This window comes from Motacilla alba, chromosome 21 (assembly GCF_015832195.1).
Source record: "Motacilla alba alba isolate MOTALB_02 chromosome 21, Motacilla_alba_V1.0_pri, whole genome shotgun sequence".
Classification (NCBI taxonomy): Eukaryota; Metazoa; Chordata; class Aves; order Passeriformes; family Motacillidae; genus Motacilla; species Motacilla alba.
Genome location: NC_052036.1, coordinates 5,469,422 through 5,491,095, shown reverse-complemented (window position 1 = coordinate 5,491,095; position 21,674 = coordinate 5,469,422). Strand labels below are relative to the sequence as shown.

General features: G+C 40.8%; 1 protein-coding gene across 6 annotated transcripts in view; it reads right to left on the bottom strand.

Moving 5' to 3' along the window:
* Positions 1-21,674, bottom strand: part of MTOR (mechanistic target of rapamycin kinase) — a 67,220-nt gene that overhangs the window by 14,116 nt on the left and 31,430 nt on the right. For all 6 annotated transcript variants that reach the window (XM_038159590.1, XM_038159588.1, XM_038159592.1 and 3 more), the window contains 9 exons: positions 15,325-15,400; positions 13,326-13,465; positions 10,848-10,948; positions 9,477-9,592; positions 8,069-8,146; positions 7,561-7,668; positions 4,937-5,062; positions 4,172-4,303; positions 561-676 (listed from right to left, as the gene is read on the bottom strand). In XM_038159590.1, coding sequence (XP_038015518.1) covers positions 561-676; positions 4,172-4,303; positions 4,937-5,062; positions 7,561-7,668; positions 8,069-8,146; positions 9,477-9,592; positions 10,848-10,948; positions 13,326-13,465; positions 15,325-15,400 — 993 coding nt within the window. The remainder of the gene's footprint in view (positions 1-560; positions 677-4,171; positions 4,304-4,936; positions 5,063-7,560; positions 7,669-8,068; positions 8,147-9,476; positions 9,593-10,847; positions 10,949-13,325; positions 13,466-15,324; positions 15,401-21,674) is intronic.

Below are 21,674 nucleotides of genomic sequence, written 5' to 3'. Positions count from 1 at the left end.
TAAAAGCAAATTGAGTGCACACCTCCCTTCAAAAAAAGCAAACCTTCAATAGAAAGCACTATGCATTTTCAATTTAAACTGAAAAAACCAGATCTGGCACCTACAGATCTACAGAGAAAAATGGAGAAAGGGTTTTTACGCAACAGTATTGTAAGAGACCATCACATGCTAGGCACCTCCTGCCCAAAGCACTGCTGTTGTGCTTGGCAGCCTGTGTACTCAATACAGATATGCCAGGCGTGTGTGAGTGTTTCTTTCCCAGCGACCGAATCTCCTGAAAAGCAAAGAAACAGACATGCTGGGAGCTCTGCCTTCTGCCAACGAGCACAGTGCTGGAAAAACACGACCAGGCACCAGCAACAAATAAAAGCTTAGGCTGATGTGTCCCAGTAACATTTACTGAACATTACACGGGAGATAAGGATGTAATACCAAAGCAGCCAAATGAGAAATCCCGTTCTTTGAATCAAAGCGTGAGCTTTGTCTGAAATGCGTCACCTCCCTGCACCTCAGGAAAGCCTCCAGTTTCAGTCTAGAGCTAAAGGGAGCCCCGTGCTGACCGTGCCATGAGCTTGTGGAGCTCCTGTTTGTGCTGCTGGTCCTCAGTGGCGATGGCGTGCTGGGCCTGCTGCTGCATGGTCTGCACAAAGTGCTGCATGTGCTGGAACGCGTCGATCTGCAAAGGGACGATGGAGGCAGTCAGGAGCACAGGGCTTAAATACCATTTCTCAAGGGAGAAAGACAACGTAGAAATGATTTTCACAGAAATAAAAATACGTGGTTTTGTTTTCTTTCAAAGCTTTTCAGCCGCTAACATCCCACTAAAGTCACTTTACACTTTAAATATGTCTAAATAAATGAAGAGGTTAGAGATTCTTACTGTCTCTGAAATTGCTACACTGAGGAACAAATAACTGCATCCTTCTGATGCCAAGCACACCTTCACTGTCACACAGACAGAGAGCCAAAGGTATGACTGACCGTAACACAAGTTAACACTGCTCTGATGTGCAAGAACCCCACTCTGCCAAAGCAACAAGATCACCTGTACAGGGAGAAAGCTTCAACAGCAGAGAACTGCCCACACAGTGTGAGATACAGAGATACCTCATTTTCAGCTGAGCATGAACTTAGCCTGGCAATTGCAACAATCAAATGTTTACAGCTTACAAATTGTATCTGACCAGGACAATATTGAACAGACAGGATCACAAATCCAGAGAAGCCTACCTATAATATGTTATGAGCTGACAGAAAACCCCCCAAAACAACAACAAACAACAAAAAACACCAAAACCCAAGCCTACAAAAAAACCCCAACCAAACCCCCCCCCCCCAAAAAGCCACACAAAACCAAAAAACAAAAAAAAAAAAAAACCCCAAAAAACAAACAAAAAAACAAACCCATGACAATTTGAGAAAATAATGCCTGAAGGAAAACTTGCAGCTTTCTGATCTTCTCTCCTAACCTTTCAGCTTTGTCTAGGCTTGAAGTTGTTTCATGTAACCATGAGTTGTTTCAACAAATTAAAGTCTAGATTTCTCCTAAAGTTACTGAAGAAGTTCAAACGTGCATTACTCCTTTGCCAGAATATTATACAGGGGAGTAGTGCTATTCACTACCAAATTCTGAGGGAAAATATATTTTTAAAATTCCTTGGAAGGTATTCTGGGTAGGAGGACCCAAGAATAAAGACTTCAGAAAAACGTATGCACGCTTCACTGGAAAGAATGATGAGTAAAGCTCCTGCAATCTGCAAGGTCATTTCAGGTTAGGAACTGCAGAATATGCAGTCAGAAGCCTAATTTACTTCTGTGTATCTATAGGAATGAGATATGTAAGAGACAAAAACCACTTCACTCACTTGCCTCATCTATCCTGTTCAAATATCAGCATGCACAACTCAGTGGTGAGGAAAAAGGGTATTAGCCCAGGGTGAAATCAAAGCAAGGATCATACTCATAACATGAATATGGTGCATTCCACAGCTGGTAACCTAGACAGAAGGGACTGGGGGGTGGTGTAAATAACAGTCTTAGAAATAGTTATGTTAGACATCCATTAAAAATAGACAAAATATATTTCCGAACAGAATTAACCAAATCTTTTTATGCACCCCTCTCATATCTAGATACACCCAATCTGGTCTTCAGTTTCCATTAATGTTGAGAACTGATGGCCATAAACTGACAGATGGAGGACTTAAGACTGAAAGCAAGTTTTCCAGAACAACTGAATTCCTAAGTTTGCATGCATCCTTTCTGTGGGATATGGCTTAGAATGCAGCTGCTGGCAAAGGTCTTTGTTAGAAGAAATGTAATAGAGTTTACATATAAATTTTTATCTGTTGTTTAAGAAGACAGTTGTGGAGCTCTGCAAGTGCCATATGGCTGGTTTCCTTCTAGATGCCAGCTTTTTTCCTGCTGGATTTGACAACAGCCAAAATGGCAGTACTGAAAACTGCCATTTTAGGTCAACAAAAGAACCCTGAACTGCTGAGCGAGAAAAAAATGGTCATTTCCCACCATGCCAGCCTACATCTGCAGCTCATTACTTAGGATACCAAATCAAGTGAACACACACAGATACATAAAACTACACACATCACCAGGTGTAACGATGTATTATTTATCTATTTTGGTATCAGTTTTCCCTCATCTTCAAGGGGTTCACTTATCTCCTATCAGTTAATTTTAGACATGTTCTCCTACCCCCTTAATCTTTGTGCCTTCTCTCATTCTGCTTTCCACCACTGCACCAGTGTCCTGCACCATGTCCATCTATTTCCTGACCACAAGTCAAACACCCCAAAACATGGTTTCCCTCACAGAGACAGGCAGAGACCCCACACCCTTCTGGGGTCACTTACTGAAGAGGGTAAGAGGCAATTTCTCTGTTTTACAGAGCCAACAGAACAGGGCCTCAGCAACAGCTCCTTCTGCCTTTTTAATTCAAATAAAGAATCGTTAGCTGTGGCAATGTTCCCACAGCAATGGCTCTGCTCCAGTGCTGGCAATCCCAAGGCAGAAAAAATAAAGAAGATGTGGCAGAATATGAGGATAAATGGAGGCTTTAATGTATATTAAAAAAAAGATAACTTATCCAGTCTGAAGCTTATTGGATTTGATTACATAAATCCTCCCTGTGTTGCAATGTCAAAAACATTCACCCTGGGCTCTCTGGTGCCAAACTGTTCCCATGACAAAACTCTATGTACTTTTCAGCTCTCTTGCAGTTAGAAATTTCCAATAATCTCTTTAGTAAAAATCAGTTCTGCTCAGCAAGTAAGTGCAAACTATTCAGGACACTTCTAAAACTGGCAGTAAGCCCCCCTTTCTGCATGTGACCCTGACCACAGGTACAGTGTAGAGACCTGGCAATCAAAACTGGATGAAAAGTCAAGCAGCAAACCTACACAGGACACAAGAGCTACTACTGACCATTAATCCTGACTACATCCTTTGGGTACCAGCTACTGGTTTAGCAAAAATAATCTTTCCACATACGAAATAAAATTAGGGCCAGGTTTTCTCTGCATTACAGAGTTTTAAAGGAAATAAAAAGTTTATGATCTGAATAACAATAAAGAAAGGAATTAGTTACTCTCTTTTAGGAGAGCAAAAGTAAAACATCCAGGGTAGGAGTGTACCCTCTGTTGATGGAGTGACAAAACTACCCTTTGTCTCCGTAAAAAGGAAAAAAGCCCAGAAGTTTCTTTCCTCATTTAGTAAAAAAGACACCTCATAGGACCTGGGGGACTTCACCTCGAACTTAAGGACAGCCAATTGGACAGGAGCCAAAAAGTCCCGCCTGGGCAATTGACTGGAAAAAGAAGAGAACAAAGAAACTAATGGCTTTTGTCAGGTGTTTTACCAGGAGCAAGAACCTCTTCCACCTTGCCCAATTTTTCTCTGTAAAAAGTTTTGTTATTTTGCCTTTTATTAAACCTTTTTTGTTTCCAACACTACCACAGAAGCCATCCTGCTGATTTTATGCCTTCTAAGGTAGCTGAGCTATCTTAGGTGTAATATAGATCTCCAAGAGCTCATAAAACCTGACTCAAGAAGACCCCCATTTCAATCCAGCTTTGCCTTTGTCCTGTTGGGAACACGAAGAGCTAACATTGCACAGAAGCTGAGCAGTGAAACAAAGCAGTGTGCTCTCCTGTACCTTACGGGCACTCTTCCACATGTGCTTCATGTATGCATAGGTCACTTGGGGATGGACTGTTGGCAGTGGGTGATCCAGCTGGCGAGATGGATCTACTCCCAAGAGCAGGACAAGGGTCTTATGGGCCAAAGCCTGGAGAAGTGGCAAAGACAAAAAGCAGGTTAAAGCATAATTGTTTGTGGCTCATATTGCTTCAGAATTTTCCACCACTAAAAAAGTACATCTGATGCTCCAGATACAACACAGACACAGCAGACTCCCTGGACTCATAGGAATACCCCATGATAAACCATGTGTCTTCCTTTGGATCAGAGCATTAGATTCTCATTTCAGAAGCCAGTAGAAAGTGTAAAGTCTCTGTTTCAAGTATTTGGTGATAAATTTTGTGATGAATGTTAAAATAGGACTGTAATGTTCAACAGAAACATCACATTCTAGATTTGACTCTCTGCTCTAGCAGAGAGAGCTGTTATTAATAATCTCCAGTAGTGCATAAAAACTTTCAGTTACGGCATGCAATGAAAAATTGGCCCAGGGGCTCTCAGGTACAATATCAGTCCCACAGAAACAACCTTGGCTACAAGCATGAACTTTATGCTGGTTACAATTTTAGCACTTCAACAATTTCTGACTAGTTTCTTCCTCAGAGGAGAGCCCATCCCACCTGGGCAATGAAAGCCTTTAGGAATGCTCAAGGCTGAAGCAGCACAGTAAAGCCAATCATCCAAAAACCTGCTGAAGAGGACAGAGCCTGACAATGCTCACCAGCCTCCCACTCTTGCCACACAAGCTGGCATACTTGAGCCAAGTTCTCATGTCCTCATGAGGATTCACAACAAGAGATCGGACCATCAATATTCTTTGCCAGTCTTCCACGATTCGCTGACAGCCCTGAGAGGAAAAAAGGGGACTTGTTAGTGTTTGGTCTCCATTGTACTGCACAGAACCTTGATTCAGAATCTGAAGGGACTTCCATCAAGAGAGAGACTTCTGTCCCCATAATTCACAGCAGACTGACATTAGGAACTGTCTATTGTGGCATTCACCTTCTCTGAACATGATTCCTTCACCCGGGATTTTTTTCCTGGGAAGCTGAAAGGCAGCGAGAGGCCTCAGAGAAAAGAAAAACAATTCTTATCTCATTTGCTTCTCCTGTGTTGTGCTCACATGTGTCTCCTGTGTTGTGCTCATGTGGAATGTGTTTGGAGATTGTTCACCCACAGGTGATTGTTTCAGTGGATTCTGCTGTGAGTTGTTTTCACTCTTTGGCCAATCAGGGCCAAGCTGTGTCAGGACTCTGGAAAGAGTCAGGAGTTTTCATTATTATCTTTTTAGCATTGTGTAAGTGTCCTTTCTGTATTCTTTAGTATAGTTTAGTATTCTCTAATATAATATAGTATAATAAAGGAATAAATTAGCCTTCTGACAACATGGAGTCAGACACATCGTTCTTCCCTGCCACGGGGCTGGCTGTGCATTTACAACAGTCTATTTCTCTAACTCTGCAGTGTGTGAAGAAGGTTCAGTCCCTGACTCTCACAATCTGCAGGCAGCTCAGTGCTTGCAATCTAATGATATCTTCTAATGGAAAGAGGAGAAAAGCTCCTAAAGCTGAAACACATCCAAGAATCAGAAAAACTCTTCATACCATTCCAAAGTGAGTCTAAGTGACTTCCAAAGTGCCTTCTCCATCTATTTTTGGTTTAAATCTCAACACGGAGATGGTAGAAAACCAAATGCTTGCAAAGATATTTTTGTCATTGCCCTTTTTCTTTGCCTTGCCTGTATTCCTTTTGGAGGCTGGCACCTCTAAACTGGTTTTCTGCCAGAAACTGCAGCTCCAACTGCTGTGCTGCTTGTGCAAGCATTGTCTGGTTCTTGTCTGTCTGATGGGAGAGGCACAACGCTGTCAGAGCAGGATGAGTCTGGATTTCAAACATTCAAGGATACTACAGAGAAGCAGAATTGTGGAAGGGACCATAACAACAAAATCTTGCTTGATACAGTGGCCAAGTACAGGGTAACAGTGATGCTCCAAAGTTCCTATTCAGCCAGAGACTACTTGATTTTGAGGTAAACAAAAGATTTTCCAGTGACAGCAAGGACCTTAGCACCAAAGAAGTTATTATTTTCCTTTTTCTTTTCTCCCAAGCTGAGGACTGGGAAGTTAGGCAAAGCTTGTTCTGTAACACCCAAATAAACTTCTTCCAACAGGCATTTAAAAACTATTGAAAAACACCTATAAAACATTCAAGAACTGTTTGTACTGCTTTCAGGACTATAAAAAGCTGTATTCAGACATTACATTTCCTGCCACTTCAGCTTCTCTACCCCAGTGGAATGGTCCTGAGCTTTTCCAGACAGGAATGCAGATGGGAGACTAAAAGCTTTCTCACAGTTTCCCAAACAGCTAAAAAATATACAGCAGGCTTTCATGAAGTGGCAGATTACAGCACTGCCAGTGAAGAACTCTGCACAGGGATAAGTTCTTCCTTCAGGCAGCACTTCACCTTAGTTATGCCCTTTTTTTCTTTTACTCCCTTCTCTTGCAGCAACCACCCATCTCCATTTAAACAGTACTCTTGTATGTTCTACTGCATCTGAGGATATTCACTCTCACTCTAGGGATGCCTCTTGTAAGCAAATAGTGTCAAATACCTGTCTGATTTAAATTTTCAGAGGTACTTTGGATTTTTGATGATTAGTGTAAGAAAGGCACAAACTTCTCTTTCAATACTGGAAAATCAACATTGCTAAAGGTCCCTTCTGAAAGGTCAAGGATAATCATAGCATCATTTAGGTTGGAAAAGACCTTTATCATTATCAAGTCCAACCATAAACCTAACACTGCCAATTCCACCACTAAGTAATGTCCCTAAATGTTACCAATCAGTTGGAAATGTTCCTGTAAGAGGTCCAAAAGGAACAGGATAATATTTTATTTTACAAGCATGTGAATTGTCTGACCAGTTTTCCAACATTTGGAGAACTCACCTCTTAAAATCCAGCCAGCCAGGTAAAAAGTTCAAACTAGTTTGATCTAAACCAGTATTCCCAGATATAATCCAATACTGAGATAACCAGCCTTGGGGATGTTACTAGTGTCTCTCTTCTGTACACATGTATTTCAAGGTTCAGTGCACCCTTTTAAAGTGTCATACGAGCTGAGACCTCAGGAACATTAATTTAAAAAAAAAAAAAGCCCAAATGAAAACCCCAGGCAAGCAGGACAAGCACAAAGGAGATGGAGCACACAGCCACGTGAGCATGGATGTTACTGGGATGGAAAGAGACATGGAAAGATTTGCTGAGCCACCACACTGACTCAAAAGGAAGCTGTTCATGCCAGCTCATCAGCATCTTCATCCTTGACCTTCACATGGATGTACCTGCAGTCTTTCCCACCAGATCTGGCGGATGATCTCACGGCGCTCTGGTACAAGTTTATACTGGATAACCTCTTCCAGCTCTGACAGCATCTGGCAGGATACCATAGCCTGAAGGAAAAAATCACATTCCATCCCAATCACTACAGAACAAATCTATAATTAAGGAACAGTATTTTGGCATCAAAATCTTAAGTACATAGGCTGCCCAACAGATAAAGGACCAACTGCTATATACTGGTACCTAGATGACCTGCTGATGCAAACTCAAACTTCCTAAATGTCAATTCTTATTTCTTCTGAGGGGGTGGACCTCACTTCACTCACTTTTAGTTTGTCCCAAAGCTGCTCCTGCAAAGTTGTATTTTTTATCTGACAAAAGCCATTTAGCTTGTGGGCCTACAAAGGTCTTATGCTGGAGACAAGCACTACTCTGAGGTTTTATGCAACTTTTAGAGATAGTCTGAAGCAGCAGCAAAGGAAGGGAATGAAGGCTGAGAGCCACACTTACCCCATAGGCTCGACTGTAACTCTCTCCTGCCATGGCAGTCAGCTCAGCATCCAGCAGGTCTCTGGCTTTGTCAATGCACTGAAATAGAATCAGATATTGGGGCAAAGGTAGTGTGTTTATCTAGAGACAACTGTTGAAGCTGCTGTTCAGCTGTTCCATCTCATGAACAAAGCTGGCATTGTTCTCACTTTCCTCTGTCTGGGAAAGGATCCTATAAATAGAAAGATTTGACAGGAAAACAGTGGCCAGGGCATATATAAGGGAGTCAAGGGACCTTCATTCATCACTTGCACAGTTTGAAGTTTGTCTTCCTAGAAAATCAAAGTTTGCAGTATTTCTAATCCTACTGTGATTGCAGAGATCATCTTAACAACATTTGTAGATGAAAGGTTCCCATTTTAGTGCAAAAGAGTTGGTTACAAAAAGCCTAAAGGAATGTCTCTTGGTATCACACAATGAAAGAAAATAGCTTTCACTGTTTTACATAACCCAACAGGATTTCATGAATTTTACAGGACAGCAAATTTCATTTCTCATCCTCAAACTAAGACAGGCTCTTCAAGCATGAAATAAATCCTGCTCTAGTTCTAGTCATTATATAATCTCTCACCTATAGCTTTTCCTGTTCAAAATGTTAAAGGTTAATCACAAACTTTACCTTTTTGAATGCCTGGTTAATTTTACTGTGCACATCATCCAAAAACCTATTTATGGGTTTTGACAGCACAGATTGAATTACTCCTTTATCTAAGCTGGCAAGCCAGCACAGAATTCTGAGAAAAGGGACTTGAGCTTCCTTGGGAAATAAACAACACGTTTCACATCTACAGAGTCACTCTGCAAATCTCCTCTGTGACAAACAAACATTACAATCATTACTAATACAAATTAGAAGCTCTGTTTAATAGACTCATTCCTTGTCTTGGTACCTCAATTTGAGATTTATCAGTGCTACAAGAAAAATTAAGATTGTACATGATATATATGAGCACTTCACTGAAAAAGCTGTAAGAGACAGAAGTGCACAAAAAATCCATTAGGAATCTTACAGGTGTCTCAGGCAATCCTGGAAATTTACAATCAGTGCCTTGTTTGAGGCTGAGATAATCCTTGTGTCCTCCTTGTCTAGAAAAGAGGAACAGAAGTAAAAGAAGCTAAAAAATGACAAAGGCATTCTAGTGTTCTCCAGCACTGGACCACTACTATCTGTCAATACATCCACTGCTGTGAATTCTGGAAATGCAAGGTAAGATCTATCACCCAGGTCTAATACAGCCATGGAAAAAACATTATTGGGCAATTCAAAGGTTAGAGCCAACTGCTTTACTACAGCCTGTTTCTCCATGAAACTCTGTAGCCTAGAACATCTTAAACCAAATTTTGGGATACCAGCAAAGAGGATAATTACTTGCTGAGCCAATGAGAAAAGGTCTTGATGCAGTGCCAGTACAGCCCTGTAGAAAGCACCATCATGGGTGTCCCTGGGGATCATGCAAGTGTATTCTTCCATGCTGTCCCACTGACCTGCAGAGACACAGATATCCTCAGTAACACAACAGCCTTCTCTGCAATGTGGGAACAGAACAGTAGTGCTGAGACATCAGTGCCTAGGCCTGAGTGCTGTGTGGTACTTCTGCATTTAAGTCAGCTCTCCAACAGCTTGTCTTTGGTGGGGACACTATTATGTGCATAAACATACACATAGCTACAGACAAGAAAAACATAGGCATTTTTCTTCTAGACAAATTGTTATCCTTGTGGAAAAGGTTCTTTCATTCTTTGTGATGAAACAATTAAAATTCTGACACTTCCAGAATATTTGAATGAATGAATGACCTACAAAGCAAAAGATGAATTTTTCTCACCAAAGGCTGGCAGAGAGCAAGTGATTCATCAGCCCCTCTAGTAAATATCTTGCTAACAACACAAATGGACATCTGGACCACTACAGGTTTATTCACTTAAGATTGTCTACTCTGCAGACACAACCTCTAAAATGTTCAGCAGATACTGTTCCTGTTCTAAATAAGAACCTGCCACAAATCTGAGAAAGTTTTTTCTTATTTCCAGCCTGAGCTCTGTTGAGTGTAAAGCCAAGCAAAAGCGAGCCTTTAAGCAGCAGATCTTCTGCTCAGACCACTCTGTTGCTAGAGACTTCAAGGGGAGACTTGATGTAAATGCAGGTTTTCCAAAGGACTTCAACTTCAATATGGAATGACACCTGTCACATTCATATTTTCTGAAAAATCCCTTCACCCAGGATTTTCTCCTGGGAAGCTGAGAAGCCTCAGAGAAAAGGGAAACAATTCTTATCTGATTTGCTTCTCCTGTGTTTTGCTGCTTTGGAATGTGTTTGGAGATTGTTCACCCACAGGTGATTGTTTCACTGGTTTCTGCTGTGAGTTGTTTTCACTCTTTGGCCAATCAGGGCCAAGCTGTGTCAGGACTCTGGAGAAAGAGTCACGCATTTTTATTATTATCCTTTTAGCCTTCTGTAAGTATCCTTTCTGTATTCTTTAGTATAGTATAGTTTAGCATTCTTTAATATAATATAGTATCATAAAATAATAAATTAGCTTTCTGAGAACATGGAGTCAGATTCATCATTCCTTCCAGCCACAAGGATCCCTGCAAATACAATGCCCACTTCATTTCCCAATGTAAATAATGGGGTTATTGATGTTGCTGTTTCCTGTATTCTGTAGTTCTGAAGTAAGTTAAAACTATCTGTGCTTGCACCTCATGGGCTGTTGCAGGCCAGCACAGGAGGATACATTACCTAGGCCCCAAGCAGCAGCAGCAGCCATCCTGGCCATCTTAGCTTGAGTTTCATCATTCACCTGGGTCCACTTTTCACAGCATTGCTGGTGGAGTTGCCCCCTAAGAAGAATCCACAATTTCCCATCAGCAAAAAGCCTCCTCCAAGAATTCTGCCTCATTAAGCAACAACTTCCCACTGATAAGACAACAAACAGCCCCATTGCTCTTTTGATACTGAGTGGAGAATGGGATTTGACTCTTCAGGCAAACTCAACCATGCTAGTCTGATGACAAATATCCTATCATCAGAAAATAATTTCAAGGTACACTGTGTTTTGAAAATACACATTCAAAGAGAAGTTTGCATTTGTTCCTCAGTGACTGTTAATGCCTACATTAAAATTGGACTGATAATGCCACTTTAGAAATACAGAAAAAAAAATTCTCAGGAAAATGAACAAACCACCCCCAAAAAAAAGGATGCTTAAAATTTTTGCAAGTGTCAGTAGAAGAAACATATGATCTGGATAGCTTGGGCATGGCTCCTACTAGCAAACATTTTGAATTCACACATCAAGTCTGAAGACAAAGACTGAAGAATGAATGTTGCTGTAACCTCATATGAAGACTTGTCACGGCAGGATCTCAGAGGGCATCTGAATCTTTCATCTCCAGTGGAGAGGAAGCATCAGGATTTTTTATATTATTTCTTTCAAATCAACTGTGAATGCTGCACTAATAGAACCAATTACCCTGGGTGTTGCAGTTCCAGGATTTCTCAGGCTGGATACTCTGTAGCAGTGAAACAGCTGCCGACTGAGGGAGAACAACTCGCTTTCCCTAGTGTTATCCTTTCCCCTCCCAAAAAGGAAGATGAGTTAGTCAAACAGAACCAATGGGCTGCCACAGGCAAGATAGTAATTCTGACAGCTTAATGGCCCAGGAGGGAAAAAAACCCCAAAGCAAATGTAAAGCCAAGCCAAACCTCGCAAGAGCAGTAAATCATAGATGCTGATAGCACTATGGGTCCTACAGGAATAACCACATGAGGAGAAAAATGGCTAAGAATGTTTTGGCTGTACTCTAAAAATATCACAGCAGAGTACTGAAATAGTGATGCTGCACAACACAGTTCTAGATTATCTGCCTCGTCCCGTGAGGCACACTCCAGCAGCACGGTCAGTCAGGCTGAACGCTACTGAAGAGTATCAGCAGCCAAACGATGGAATCCTCAGCCTCAGGATGACATCTCTAGAGTCAGCTGCAGGGCAGCAGACAGCACTTTGTAAAAGCACTTCTGAATTGTAAAAACACCTGCACAGAGTTGGAGTCCAGTCCTACCAGAGAACTTGGAGACTCTGACTGCTCTCGTCACTACAGACTACCAATATATTCAGGATATCCAGCTCCAGCAGAAGAAAATTGTCCTTTTGTTGTTCCATAGATTTGTTGCTGATACATGAATAAGTAGGAGGTTTAGAAAGGACACTTAACATAAATACACATCCTGCAGGGGGAAAAATTCTTCAAATCTGGTGAGAACAGCCTACTTGTATAAAAGCTGTTTGAGGAATGCCCAGTAAGAGGACCTATTTTCCTTACTAGAAAAGCTACAACCCCACATGTCTCGCCCTTGTTTAGACACAAAAAAAAGCAGAAAAATGCTGCCAGAATCAGGTTTCTCAAGCAGTTCTGTTTCTAGCAGTAAAATGACTTTAGTGAAGAGGAATCTCCTTACTGTGGCTCCATCCCCTGGGTTCATGTCAGGACCCATCAGGAGAGAGCTTGTCATATGCAAAGTTCAGTGGAGAGGCGGAACCTGGATGAACCCACACCTGCCCCTGGGTAGAAGTGCACGCCACAGTGAGCAGGGTGCCTTCTCCAATTATCTTCTTGGAATTGAATAGTCAGAAAAAACAGAAGCCCCCAGTTAAGCAGTAAGCTGTAAGTCACCAGCAGCTCACCCTGTCACAAACACTGATTTGAGTCAGTTATGTGTTGACAACAGATGTTTGACACAAAACTTGAAATACTAAATGTCCACAAAGACAAGGCTTAAGAAATGCTGAAAAAGACAAGTAAGGAAAACCTCATCCTTCTACAAGGCATAGGTCTGACACTGAATAAACACAGAAATCTCTCATGTTTTAATCAGAGTTTAAAAAGGAGGGTCACAATGAGCTCCTTTTATGACTCTTTCTGACAAGTTCTGCCCAGTTAATGCTTCCTCTGTCTACAATGGCTTTCTCTGTTATAAATGGGGTTGACCTGATTATAAGATTGCAGATTCTCTTCCAGAGAGACCTTAACTCACCAGATGGCCTGTCCCAAAAGGCTTAGAGATGTCATTACTTCAATGCACAAAGTGAGGTGCCACACAAATACTCAAAGTAAGTGGGAGTAAATAGAAATTCAGGCAAAAAATTTGCACCTGAATGACAGCATCCAGAGAACATAAAGACACCATTTTCCTTAGTCTTCAGGCATTCCCTCTTACCATTCACCAAGTGCTTCCAAGCAACGCATCCGTCCCAGCATCAGCTCAGGATCATCTTTGTTTGTGTCCATCTTCTTGTCATAGGCCACCAGAGCATCTTCCCATTCATGAAGCTTTTCATACCAGGTGGCTTGAATTTCCTAAGGGAAGGGAAAAAAAAAGCAAAAATAAACAGCAGGATTAATGTTGATCATTCTATATTAACTACCACGGCTTTTCCTAGGAAATTCTGTGTCTGTGCTGGTCACTTCACCCTTTTATCATTCTAAATAACCTCATGGACTTCTGTGATCCAGAGAAGAGCCTTGAGCTAGTGTGAAAACTGGAATCCTGGCACTGCTCCACCTGCCCAGAAAGGAACTCAGGTTTACCAGAGGGATTAATCCAACATCACCCCCTTACTCAGTGCCACTGAAATACCAGATCAGCAGCTGGTGCTTTTCTTTTTGGAGAGGCAGAGTGAGTGGAACAGGAGAAAGGGTAAATCTGTAACATATTCCACTTCCCGTTGTTGCACATACCTGCATTCAAACAAGAGAAACAGCCTTGCATTCAGGAATGGAATGACTAACTAGAAAAAAAGGCCAAACTTTGTATCTGGCTACTGCTAGGCAATTACTTAATACAGCAGGCAGTATGAAACTGGGGGCCAATCACACCCTTCACAAGGGAAGGCAATGGTTTGTAACAAAGCCATTAAAAGTTAGCCAAGCAGTGATCTGTACCAGCTAAACCCTTTTATTCATCCTTCTTTCTAGATTTTGTTTCTCATTTTTAAGAAATAAAATGCCTTAATATATTTCCATGCTTTTCTCTGCCAGTGTTTTTCTGCTCAGTCTTTGGCAGCTCATGTCTTGACATAGGCTGCAGAGCAGATTATTTTCCCAGACCTGTGGGCAGGGTCACTATAAACCACGATTTGCATGCCAGCTCCTCCACTTAGCCCTTTAACTTCTCAGCTAAGTCATATTTCAATTAAGTCCCTGAAAGTAGAGCTCACAGCTCCTCTTAATTTCTTTCCACTTAATTTCAATTCTGGCAAGTTCTGTGCTTTGAACTACATTTACTGCTAGACTACATTGCTGCTAAGGAGTGAAGTCAGAATTAGGTAATGCAGAACTTTGCTCAATCCACCCAAGGAATTACAAGAAGCTGCAAAGATGTTTTGAAGTCTGTACTTCTCCCAGAAAGGACTTATTTTCCAGTCTTGGTCAAAACCACACATAATCCTACACCAGAGGATTTCCACCATTTTGTGCTTATACCTGTTCCCACTTTCTAGTGGTTACTGCTTTGAGAGGCTGGTCTACTGTGCTGCCACAGCTGCCTTCCTTTTCCTAATTATCCTAAAACACTACAACAATTACCACTGCAAAATCATCTTTTTTACCACTAGTACTGTCAGGAGAGCACAGGTGGTTTGGTCCTTGAACACAGATTAAATGACTCATAAAATGAGAAGAAATAATAAAAGGTACATCATTCTGAGAAAGACACACAACAAATACAGAATGGGGTTATTTGATTGTGGTGAGGGACTGGTTAACTTGCTATTCTAAATGATACCTGTGAACACTTTTGAGAGAGACTAGAGGTTAACTTCCATTAAATCCTTATCTTGAGGGTGTTGATGCAGTTTCTCAAATCCTTTAAGCTTAGAACAAGAACTCACTTCCTCCCTTCCCAGCTTATCCTAAATGAAAGGACTTATGTCATTAAATGCAGTTGCTCACAGCTGCATTTAGTATCAACAGCAGCTGCAGAACTCCTCCAAATCAGGGTCTTGCAGCCCTCCCTGTACCCAGCATTTGCTGCAAAGTGCCCACTGAAGATCCCTGTAAGCAGCAAGGCCTTTCTTCATGAACAATGAAATATTCTAAGCAGGGATAGAACCTCGATGTGATTGATTGAGAAAACACACCACCACCCACCAAAAAACCAAGTACAGAAACCATAAAGACATAAGACATGAAGAAGTGGATGATCCAGTAGGACTCACCAGCTCCCCAAAGTGCTTCATGGCATATTCCAGCACACCAGCAGCTGCTTCTGGCTGTTGGAGTTTATTGTTAATGCTGGAAAGGGAGGAAAAGAAAGATGATTTAACACAATTGGCATATTAGGGGTTGGTAGAAGCTTCTGCTTGGTAATACCAAGGTGTATCATTTAGAATTACCCATGGAACACTCTTTTTGTTTAGACTTCCACATGAACAATTAAACTACATAAGGCACACAATGACCATATATTTTCAAAACAATAGCTGGACACATTCTCTGCACATAGTCTGAAGACTTGTTGCACAAAACAGAGATGGTACATGATTATCAATTCTATGTAACAGCCTTGCATAGCAGGAAGAACAGCTGCCAGTAATTTTAAAGGCATGATTTTTCACACAGCTGTACTTAAGAGTTTTACAGTACTGACTTTTTTCCTCCCTATTCTCTTAAACCGATCACCAACTCCTCTAAAAATCAAAGCAGAGAATTTAATGATGCAGGAAACAGTCTGTATCATTGAAACAGCTGACAAATGTCACCAGGAAACGACATAAAAAGTGTGCAACGCTAATTTCAGTTTCACACTTCATACAAAGCCTCTGCACTGGTACTAACCAGCACTGGCACTTTTCTTTTGCTGGTTTTCAAGAACATGCCAGAATCTGCTGCCATCACAACCAATCCTCAGTCTGTACCAGGGAAGCACTTGTTTGGCAAGACCTGCTGGATTTTATGAAGCACAAGCAAACAGGCTACACTTGAACCTGATTCTCTAGTTCATGATGTACAGCTATTCTCCAAAATCATTTCTATTTCACATTTGTTTTCTTGTTTTACTATCAGAAATGGGGTACTCAGTGAGTAGCACTACCCCTAACCCCCAATTTAATGAGGAAATTAACTTTTTATTAAGCTTCTGCTATTTTATAAAGCTTGTTTATGAACAGCCTCTGGTTCATTGCCCTCCTCTTTCTCTACTGACTCAGGAGAACCACAAGTGCAAGTTGTTCAAAGCAACATCACAACACCTGAGCACCTACAACACATCCTACAGCCCAACATTAACATTAGTTAACACTGGAATGGAAGCAGCATAATTAACAAAACAAAACATGGCAACAGAGAGCAGTGCAAAGAGACTTTCAATGGTCTTGGAATAGGACCACAGCCACAGGCAGCTCTCAGAAATGCTCTTTCTTGCCAGCCATCATCAGAATGACTGCACGACTTCCCCTTGTAAGAGGGCAGGGGATCAGTAAAGAGAAGCAAATCTAAACTATTGAAGGGAGTAATACACAGACAAAAAAAGGGGGAATTTTTCAAATGAGTGCTGCATTTCTTCTGTCTCTGGAAGCCTCCTTTCCTGACAAGTAAAGAATCAAGCTCCCAGACATACTCTGGATACCTGTGAAGGTTAAGTAAAATACTCCTGGATATTGGGCCTTCAGATTGGTTGAACTAAAATCAGATTGAGCCAGACTAAGAATACACCATAATCACAGCTCAAGATGACTGGCACCCAACAATAGGAAGCACTTAAACAGACCCATGTCATTTTTTTTAACAAAGTAGTGAAAGAACACACTAACTCCAGCTAGTTTCCCAAGGGAAAGCTTGGCAGCAGCCTCATAAAAGTGATAAATGGCTGTCACATTTCATGACCTGATGACTTAAAGAGCCATTGGCAGACACATTCCAGCATGTCAGACAGTTAATTACTCCCAAGTTATCTTTCTTGACAACACTTCCTGACAAAATTGACCATTTTCTTTTATTATCTGACAATTAGCAATGCTCTTCTGCCACTTCCTGGTGCACTCAATTACTCCTTTTGTTTCTTACTTTCTTAACTGTCCAAATCAGAATTAACTGTCTCAAATCTATTTATGGTTAGGTTTAAGCAAAAGGAAGAAAAAGATGGGGAGGGAAAGGAGAAAGACTTTGATTTACAAAAATACAGAGCAGTAGTTGTTAATAATCATAAATTACTCTCCTGTAACAAATGATCTTCAACACAGTGAGCAGTGACAGTAATATTGGACTAGGATAGGCCTCTGACTGGGATAAGCCTCTCCCTGCAGCTGCTTTTCCCTGTGCTTAGGACCATTTCTGTGAAAGCAGTAAATGTTGTGACTCCCTGCTCCTGTGGCATTCACATTTTCTGGAAAAATCCCTTCACCCAGGATTTTCCCCTGGGAAGCTGAGAAGCCTCAGAGAAAAGGAAAACAATTCTTATCTCATTTGCTTCTCCTGTGTTGTGCTCCTGTGGAATGTGTTTGGAGATTGTTCACCCACAGGTGATTGTTTCAGTGCATTCTGCTGTGAGTTGTTTTCACTCTTTGGCCAATTGGGGCCAAGCTGTGTCAGGACTCTGGAAGGAGCCACGAGTTTTCATTATTAGCTTTGTAGCCTTCTGTAAGTATCCTTTCTGTATTCTTTAGTATAGTTTAGTACAGTATTCTTGATTATAATATAGTATCATAAAATAACAAATCAGCCTTCTGAGAACATGGAGTCAGATTCATCATTCCTTCCTGCCACGGGGCACCCCACACATACAATATGCTCCCAGCCTCTTTTGTATACACACTATTTCAATCTAGTACGTTCAAAACACACATTAAAAAAATAAAACATTCGGTCCTGTCCTTCTCTTTCACCTTCCTTCCATGAAGGCACTGCTCTCTGAGGAGTCTGTGCTCAGACAGAATCTTCCTAAATGTTATAACACTCTTAAAAGCACTACAGAGCTGTTTTCTAGCCACCACGCTGGAGACTGAACAGAAACAAAAACACTGCAGAAAAGCATCCAGGCATTCAGAAAAGGCCCTGAGGGCTAATATTCCAGCCAGGCAGAGTTGCCAGGGGTTTTTAGCCACAGTGTTGCTGCTGGAAATCAGGGCAGTTTACTGGATTAGAATCAAGGGGATGGATTTCTGCTTCTATCTGGAAAAAGAGAATTACAAAATCTCTCTGGCTTAAAGGAGAAGGTGGGAAAACATCTCTCAAGATATGAGAGCCAATGCTGTTGGCTAAGCTGCTGGACAGTAACTTCAGTCTTTGTTTACTCATCGATGTCCTTGCAATCATTCCTGCTTCAGAATAATGTTAAGTTTAATATTGAAGGAAAAGATCAGTTGTTCTCCATATCCACTGAGGGAAGAACATATTCATCAGTTCATTTTTGTTAAAAAGCTAGAAAAATCTCCTCCACTACCTCCTACTGTAAGGCTTGGCAGGAGGGTGTAAAAGAACATTTTTAGGGCATTTAGAACATTTTAGAAGTTTTTAGGTATAGGTTTGGTAGGTCACTGGTAATATCCATCAGGAAAGGCCCAAGTATTCAGCTCCACTGCCTGCTGTGGGCTGGCAGAGCCTTCTAGTACTAATGCTCAAGGAAAAGATTTCAAAATTATGTGTTTTCAATGCTAATATATTTGCTAAAATATACTGAAGCTATTTCAAGACAGAACTGTCCCATGCTTACAATTGGGAGACCAAAGAAATAGCAAGACTTCCCAAGTAATATCAACTAGACTTTTATATACTTTAAACTAAAGCACTAATTTCAGTGCTTAATACCCACCACTTCATTGCACGTTTTATTCAATTAACAAAGTGATTAGCAAAACCAACAAAACAACAGAAGACCCTTATACTTTCCCTCCAAATGGGCATAAATCAGTTGCAAAACTAACTCTTATCAATAAAGTTTGGTATGAGTTCAGCTCAGGTGGGCTCACTGCATAATCAGATTATGCAGAACAATATAATTTAAATTTCCTCCCCGTTTATTAAACAGTATCTGTACTGTAGTCAGAAGCATGTCCAACCCTGACCTATTTGGAGCACTTGATCATGATGAGTGGGATATTAAAACTTAAACAAGCCTTCTGATTAGAAACATTTTCCAATTGCTATGTCAGTCTATCCCTACAAAAAGTGACTACCCTTGACAAACTTCCTCATATAAAAATCTTGGTCAAAAATCTTAAATCTTCAAATTTTATTAGTAGTGAAAAGCTACATAAACCTACTGCTTGATTATTAAGATATCAAAACTGTAGGTTTTACGTGTACACCGAGCTAGAATCACAAAAAAGAACAATACTTAAGATACTTAATACTTATTATTAATACTTAATACTTGTACTATTGCTTGTATATTTTAAAGGTTATTTAAACAGAAACAAGACATGAACTGGGAATCAAAATCCTCCCTCACAGCAAGAAGTGACTGCATTGGTGATGAACCAGCACTGAACCTGCCACCCTCATCATTGGTTGGGAAATCTTAAAATTGGAGAAATCTGAAATGGGCAAACCAAAACCACTACACCAACTTTACCGAGTTCAGTGGGAAGAGAATGCAAATGATGGGCTTTTCTCCCCTACAAACCCAAGGCATAAATGTGTAATATTTACTAGAAATGTTCTCTTTTATCCAGTCCTGGGAGCTTTCCAGTCTTCCATTATCTTTGATATTGACAATCTTCCCTGTCACTCAAAATATATTAAATTTTCAAGAACTCAGAAGGAACCAGACTTTCCTCATCTTCTCATAAAAATTAGAAGAAGAAACCCTTTATTTTAATAGAGCCCTTTCAAGCAGTCCCAGACATATCCATGAGGGAGCACACACATTTCCTATTGCCAGAACGCATCCCAAACGTAATAAAGAAACTTTATTTTTGCAATAAAGCAGCTTGTATGCAGAATCTAGACAAGTAGATAACATCTAATTTTTTTTCCAGTCTCCTCAAGTTTGCTTAGAAAGATTCTCTAGATGACAGATTTTACCAGCCTCAGCCAAGCTTGTTTTTCCTTCTGAAGAAGTGCTGAGAGCTGCTTCTAGGGTTGGAAGGCACTGCTGCTTTGTGGAGACTTGGGGGAACAGATAATCCTCTGGCAAAAGGAACTGGCTTTGATGGCCATTTTCCCCAGTTCTGTGATTTATTTGTCCTGAGGCATCCCCCAGCCCTTGACTCAAGAAATCTCAGAAAACCAATGCATGTCCATCATGCCACTAAAAAGCATTACCGTTCTGGGAACAAATATGTTTGAGAAACTGATACCAGGAAAGAACTGTTTTCAATAAAGAGTTGTGATGATTGAGTGCTTCCAGGCCAGAGCAGCCCCTTTGGCTTCCAACAAAGAGACACCACATTGCCCACAGGCACCAAACCTGGCCAAATTCCCAATCTTCATATAAATGCTTGCAAATCAAAGAAAAACATTCATCAGTTTTGAAAGAAAAAAATCAGTGAAAAAATGTTACAATAAATTTCTTAGCTAACCCTGCTGCTTAGGCTGCAAAAGGCTTCATATCACTTATTTTTTATTAGCCAGAAAGCAGAGAAGAAAAAAAATGCTAAGTAGGATATTTAGCAAAAAAAAGGTGAAACACAGAGCCAGTCTTTGTGCATTGGTTATGCAAAGAGGGGATGCCTTAAATAAAAAAGAAATCACAAACCACAAAGAAAGCAGGAAGTAGCAGTGTTTTGTTTCCTATCAAGCCCTCTCCCCTGTTCCACCTGTCCCATATAATTTCAGAGATTTACAACACAACCCTGACCATAAAGCTTTAGTAGAGTAAATGCTGGAGCATTTATGAGCATCTCCAAAGCCAAGTTGAACAGTTTCACACTTCCTGGGAGGGAAAAGCAGTGTTTCAGAGCTCCAACCCAGTGTGGGCTCCATAATGGGCCAGCTGAGAGCTGATGAGAGCTTTTGCCACCTGGGCAAGCATCAGGAATTCCAGATAAGCATTTGCCAGATGCATATTAAGGGGTTTGCAACGAATGGCTACCAAATAAATAGCCACAGGGCACTGAGCTTTTCTTCTTGTCTCAGCTTTGCATACACCTGCCAGAACAGCTTCCCAGAGAAAGCAATCATTTAAACTCACCTCTAATTTAATCTGGCCCTCCAGGGACAGGAGAAAACTGGTTCTAATCAAGTAATAATTATATATTTGAATTTAGTAACATCAATCAACATTATAAACATATGGCACATACAAATTGAAACCATGATTAGCCTCAGTTCTCCCAACCACTTCAGAACTACATCATGAATAAAGTCAAAAAGGATTTGTCTCATGTTCTTCACTTTATGATCTTGTCTTTTTAGCTATCGTGTACTACAGTATTTCCACAGACAAGAGATAATGGAGGAAAACTAGGGTGATGGATTTCAGGCCAAATGATGCTCAATTGTCCATCAGTATTGGGGAAAGGAAAGAACAGGACCCACTCAGTAACCATGGAACTAATTTCTCCCCAGCTATGCCCCAAACTTTACCTCTTTACAAAATGTACCAGGATCCTGAATTCAAATCATAATA